Source organism: Eucalyptus grandis, chromosome 9, assembly GCF_016545825.1.
Source record: "Eucalyptus grandis isolate ANBG69807.140 chromosome 9, ASM1654582v1, whole genome shotgun sequence".
Classification (NCBI taxonomy): Eukaryota; Viridiplantae; Streptophyta; class Magnoliopsida; order Myrtales; family Myrtaceae; genus Eucalyptus; species Eucalyptus grandis.
This window is the reverse complement of record NC_052620.1, coordinates 14,882,179-14,888,609: the sequence shown is the minus strand read 5'-3', so window position 1 is coordinate 14,888,609 and position 6,431 is coordinate 14,882,179. Positions and strand designations below refer to the sequence as shown.

The 6,431-nt window shown below is 39.5% G+C and overlaps 1 protein-coding gene across 1 annotated transcript; it reads right to left on the bottom strand.

Moving 5' to 3' along the window:
- Positions 1-343: 343 nt before the first annotated feature.
- LOC104420317 (pentatricopeptide repeat-containing protein At3g49710-like) lies at positions 344-3,256 on the bottom strand. Its single transcript, XM_039302016.1, has one exon. It carries the CDS (start codon positions 3,005-3,007, stop codon positions 848-850), a length of 2,160 nt encoding a protein of 719 aa, XP_039157950.1. The 5' UTR covers positions 3,008-3,256; the 3' UTR covers positions 344-847.
- Positions 3,257-6,431: the final 3,175 nt, after the last annotated feature.

Here is a 6,431-nt window from a genome sequence, read left to right as displayed (position 1 = left end):
TGGTCCCACACATTTGCACTAGCATGATTGAAGCTTCATTAACAGTATCATGACCAATCAGCAAAGCTGAATGGTAAAATATAATCTCACTTGAAGATTGATGAATCAACGGTAAGAATCAAATAATTCTTAGGTAAAATCCAGGGATTTTCTATTAAATTATGCAAAAAAAAAAAAAATCAATAAAAGATCAGTATCTTACAATCTGACAAACCATCCATTAGTATCTCCTGTGGGGAAATGGAAATTGTGAAACCTGTTTCAATAGATTTACTTAGATTTTGCAACCACACAACTGCACTTATACTCATTCAGAACCCAACCTACGGATTGGACTTCTTGAGCAGCAATTGTATCACAGAACGCTAGATAAATTCAACTCAAACAGACCAATAAAAGGAAGTGGGAGGAAACAACTTTTCAGGCTGATAGGTAATGTGAACCTTCCTAATCTTCAACAAGAAAGGATATCTGGGAAAGAGAAAAAAAAGTTTGAATCAACTCAGTCAAGAATTACAATCAGGTCAAGTGTAAATTGATTTAAATGCTCATAATTTTTCGCTCACATGCTGTTAAGTTTCTTCAAAGCAACAGCCTATATTTTGAGGCCACTATCATCAATTTTGCGCCTTGATATAATGTCATTGGAAGACTCTAATCAATTTGCACATAAACTAATCATGATCCATGCGTAACATAAAAGTTAGAAAGCAATGCTTTATCAGCAAGTTTGAAAGCAGACTATAACCAAATGGGGCATGACATTTGCTCTTGAATTCAAGAAAAATATCTATGATTCTGATTTACATATTAATAAAGCTCAAAAGGACCTGGTCAAATGCTTTATTCACCAGTAATCCTCACAAGAGCATTGCCCTTCCTTGAAGCAATGAAACCTGCGGGTGTCCCTAACAGTGATTTCCCTTTTTGTAATCTTAGAGATATGTTTGATTGCATTATGGCAATCCCCACATATTCTAAGATTTTTCACCACAAGTATTGACTCCCCATCCTTGGTCGAAATCAACCCAAATGCAACTGCTAGCTTCTCACTGTGATGTCTTAATCTCATTTCCATCTCTTTTTCCTCCATTCCATCCTCCTTTAACGAAACCTGATTAACAACCGGTACATAACCAATTTTCCTAATCTTCAATAGCATCTCATCCAAGTAATCACGAATCTCCTTAATCATTGGGTGTGAACTATCTTCTGCAACAAATACATGGGTTCTTCGATTTAGCTCGATCCAGCTGCAACCTGGATTCTTTTTAACACCTCTGTCTCGCATTAGCCTTCTTATTGCTACCATATCTTCCAATCTGCCAGCACTGCTGAACATATTTGAGAGTACAACATATGGAGCAGCATTTGCAGGTTCATGCCGCAAAAACTGATAGGCTGCTTTAACAGCTATCTCCATGTTTCCATGCTTCCTACATGCCCCAAGCAATGAGGCCCAGCCAACGGAGCCAGGACTGAATGGCATTGTCTCGATGAGCTTCTCAGCTTCACTTATTTTGCCTGCCCGACCTAGTAGATCAATCATGCACGAGTAATGTTCTGCCTCTGGCTCAAGCCCAAACTTCTCCTTCATCATGTTGAAATATGTTTGGCCCTCATGAACTTTCCCAGTATGTGCACATGCAGAAAGTACAGAGATGAAAGTTATACTGGTAGGAGGGATATCATTGTCCAGCATCTCTTGAAAGAGAGCAAGAGATTCCTCTCCTAATCCATGCTGAGCATAACCTGCAATCATTGAGTTAAGTGAGACAGTATTATGCTCCGGCATCCTATTAAATAACCTCCTGGCATCCCCCAGATTCCCGCATTTTGAATACATTGCAATTAAAGCATTATCAACAGAGATCCAATTTGAGGGAATCTCTGATTTGATTACCAAGCCATGCATTTGTTTCCCCTGAGAAGGAGATGAGAGATTGGAGCAGGCGCTGATTGCACAAACAAAGCTACAATCATCCGGTCTGTACCCAAATCTTCGCAGACTGTGGAAACATTCTAGAGCCTCCTCTGAGAGTTCCTCGTTTTGTGAATACCCTGAAATCATAGTGTTCCACAAAACCAAATCTGGTTCCTTGATCTCTTGAAATACTTTCTCGCAATCCGACATGGCACCCTTGCACTTAGAATACAAGTCAATCAAGCCACTCCCAACATGTGAATTCTGGTGGAACCCTGTTTTTACGAGCTTAGCATGAAACTGAAGCCCGCCTACCAAATCGCTTACACAGGTAAATGCAGTGAGAACACTTGCCAAAGTATACATATCTACATACATGCCCTTCCTAATCATCTCTTGGAACAGCTCCAGTGCTCGCAGCCCTTCCCGGTGCTGTCCATAAGCAACTATCATCGAATTCCAAGAAACCTCATCTCTAGCCTCCCCCATCTCATCGAACATCCTCTTCGCTTCATCCAAATAACCATTCTTACTGTAATACGTTAGAAGCGCATTGCTCGGAGAAACATAAGAATCAAGACCACTGGAAACCGCAAAAGAATGCAACTGCCTCATCAAAGAAACATCATCGCCGCAAGCTGTGACCACGGCGGACAATGTGAAGCCATCCATGCCGAGCCCCATCTCCCGCATCCCCGCAAACAAGGAGAACGCCGGTCCCATCTCGCCTCGGTCGGCAAAAGCGGAAAGCATGGTGTTGTAGGAAACGAGGTCCGGCGCGGGAATTCGATCGAACAGCTGGCGGGCGACCATCATCTGGGACTCCTTGGCGTAGGCGGCGACGATGGCATTGAAGGAGAACACGTTGGGGTTCGGGGTCAGGTCGAAGGCGCGGCGAGCGGCCAGAAGGCGGCGGCATTTGGAGTAGAGGAGGATGAAGTGGTTGGAGAGGTAAGTGGAGGGAGGGACGAGGGACTTGATGTACAGGGCGTGGAGGGATTTGCCGGTCAAGAAGTCCCTCTCAGCTATGCAGTGCTTCAGGAGGTGGCGGAAGCTGTGGAGGTTCCATGAGAGTTGGTTCATCTAACGCCAAGCAGGGCTGATCAAGAAAGACTACAGATCAAACAGGGCAGATGCCAAGAACCCTCCTTTACTCGTCCTGTGCACGTGTTCGGGGTTGCTGAGGATTACCCAAGAACCTAAGTAGCGATGTTAGAAGCATGAATTGGATCTGACACGATCTTTTCACGCAATTTCTGCAAGAATGTCTTTGAATTTGCAGTTTCAGAACGCGAAGCAACCTTTGAAAAAGGTCAAGAGCTTAGCAATTGCATATATATATATATATAGCAGTTGGTGGTTGCTGGGGGTGAATAGACTTCCACCCGCCAAAACCTTCATAAGAAATAAAGGGACGACAACATTCATGAATTTCAATTCATTGTGTAATATCATTAATGAAATATGATTTTTAATCTTTGGTCTAATGTGTAATATTGTCCGTGAACTTTTAATTGATTTAATATGATTCGTGAACTTTTGATACGTGTTCAATTTAGTATTTAAGTTATAAAAAAACATTTAATGTCGTTCATAAACTTAAATTATATGAAAGATAAAATTGTATTTTTTTCATACGGTATATTGAACAAAGAACACGAGTATCGCATGCATAAGAAAAATGATCATTGATGTATGGAAAAAAAATTAATTCGAAGGGAATTCTTTTTTTTCAATTTTCACATTTATTGATGAGGTTGCTCGTAAAGTTATAATAAAAAAATCAAACTTTAGTGAAATACTTTGGAATTAAAATAGAATTTATGAATTTATGCGTCCTCCGTAAATTGAATATATACAAAATAACCAATTGAAGATAGCTCATAGAAAAAAAAATTAAGACGTTTAAAAGTAAGGAGAGGGAGAAACTCCAATGAGAGCTATGTCAATCGAATTTTTCGTGGTAGAGAGACTTGATTAAAAATTTTGTGAAAATAGAATGGCTAGATTAAAAAAAGTTTGTAAGTACAAGGATAAAAGGTAAAACTTTTCCAAATTGAAAATAAGTAACGAACCAAAAGTCGGTTCACCATGGTAGAGCATGGTGTAAGGCACTTAACAAAATCCGTTGCATCACTTCGTAACCCCATTTCATCAGATAAATTTCCCATCCCTAGCATTATTAGTAGTAAACGCGTCTCCCCATGCATAGCCCCAACTCCAACCACCCCCCATAAAAAAAAAAAAAAAAAATGTAGATATTAGGCCTAATGCTGGGTTTCACCTGGACCAGCTCAGCAAATGGGCCTTGTAATTTTGCAAGGACTATCCACACATGCGATTTTCACAAAATTCATAAGGCTATTTACAAGATTGATCAATTGCACCACTTCAATTGTGTGAGCCGCATATAAAATACACTTTAGTTCATAAATGCCGAGACTAGATAGCACGATGTGTGAATTTGCGGAGAGAGGGAACATGACCCTGTCTATCTAGTCAGATTTGCTACTTGTGGAAATTAAGTACTAAGACAGCGTGCATTTCAATGAAACGGCTTAACAAACGAGGCCGTGTGATTTTTTGCCATTAGGGGTGAAGCCCTAGTGGTGATTGGTGAAGAGGTATAACGTATCTTTTTGCGAGGTAAAAAGGTTATGCCCTGTCATTGCAAATCTCTAGTCAATTTGTGTATTCGGCATTTAGTGGAGAAAATACAATCTCCCCCACGCTCTCGAGGAATTTGCTTCAGGCCGCATGGCCCAACACAAGGCCCAAAATCTGGCCTTAAGGTCAAGGCCCGACTTTGGGTCTCTTTCATGGGTAATCTTTTTCGTTTAGGCTGGGCCACACAACACAGCAGGGGCTAAACTAGAGTGCAATGTAGATGGGGCTACTAACGAGAGATGGACCGACGGTTTACACATTTACTTTTCATTTTTTATATTTTTGTTAGGTCCGCTATCAATATATATTACATTCCCATTATAGGACAGTCGACATGTGAATGGATTCAATTATGTAATTATGTTTGTGTACATATGTCACTTAATCGATAAGCAATGGGTTTTTCATACTTATTGTAAAACTCATAATAATATTTTTATTTTTAGATAGTTAGAAGAGGCAATTATTGAGGGGCTCATTCATCTACAAGTGACATGAGCACCTCAATTTTGACTATTCAAATTCATGTGGAGTCATTGTTTGCATCTTGTAATTTGAATCATAGTGAAACTAGTTTGTTGATCCTTTTTTCTATTGGGGTTATTGTCAATACGAGATAATCCCATAAGATGATGTCGTGTCACTTAATTCCATATGAGACATTAGGTAAAATGACTATTTTACACTGATTTTCAAAGTGTATACACTGGAACCTCCAAAATTAAGGTTGGTGGACTGATTAAGAAAGTCCCTAAAGTGCCCCTTGTTTATTTTTTATCTAATCTATCGAAGTTCAAATATAACCTCTGTTTTTTTTTCAATAACTTGATATTATAATGCAACCAAATCAAGATAATATTGAATTTTGTGTACCAATTTTCGTTGGGGTACTTCAGACATAAGTTCCAGCCACTCCAAATAGAACCATTCCACAATACAAAGGCCTTGACCTTGGCATGCGTATGAAACTCTCAGCATGAGTCCTGGATGCTCCTCTTTAGTTAATTAAGTAACTGTGTGTGTATATATATATATATATATATATATATATATATATATATATATATGTTTTATATGTACCCCAAATGCTTAACAATTTCATATGTTCATCGTTTCCACCGTTGAAGCATGAAAATTAGCCATCCAATAGACATTTTAGTGCTTATATAATATCATGCGATGGTCCACCCATCAATTACAAACCATAAAATCTTATAAGATTCCTTAAGTCCCCCGAAATACTTCCGAACAACTCACTTTGGTGAACAACCACCTAACTTTTTCACTTGGAATTTGGATTAACTCACTTTTCTTGGCCTAGATAACGTCCACTATATTTTCTAAGATTCCTTAAGTTCCCCCCACCCCCCGGGGCATAATACAAACTTTTTCACTTGGAATTTGGATTAACTCACTTTTCTTGGCCCAAATAATGTCCACTATATTTTCTAAGATTCCTTAAGTTCCCCCACCCCCGGGGCGTAATACAAACTTTTTCACTTGGAATTTGGATTAACTCACTTTTCTTGGCCCCACGTCTAACTATATTTTCTAAGATTCCTTATGTCCCCCCCCCCAGGGGCGTAATACAAACTTTTTGACTTGGAATTTGGATTAACTCACTTTTCTTGCCCCCACGTCCACTATATTTTCTAAGATTCCTTATGTTCCCCCACCCCCTTCCCCCGGGGCGTAATACAAACTTTTTCACTTGGAATTTGGATTAACTCACTTTTCTTGACCCCATGTCCACTATATTTTCTAAGATTCCTTAAGTCCCCCCCCCACCCCCGTAGGTGTAATACAAACTCTTTCACTTTGAATTTGGATTAACTCACTT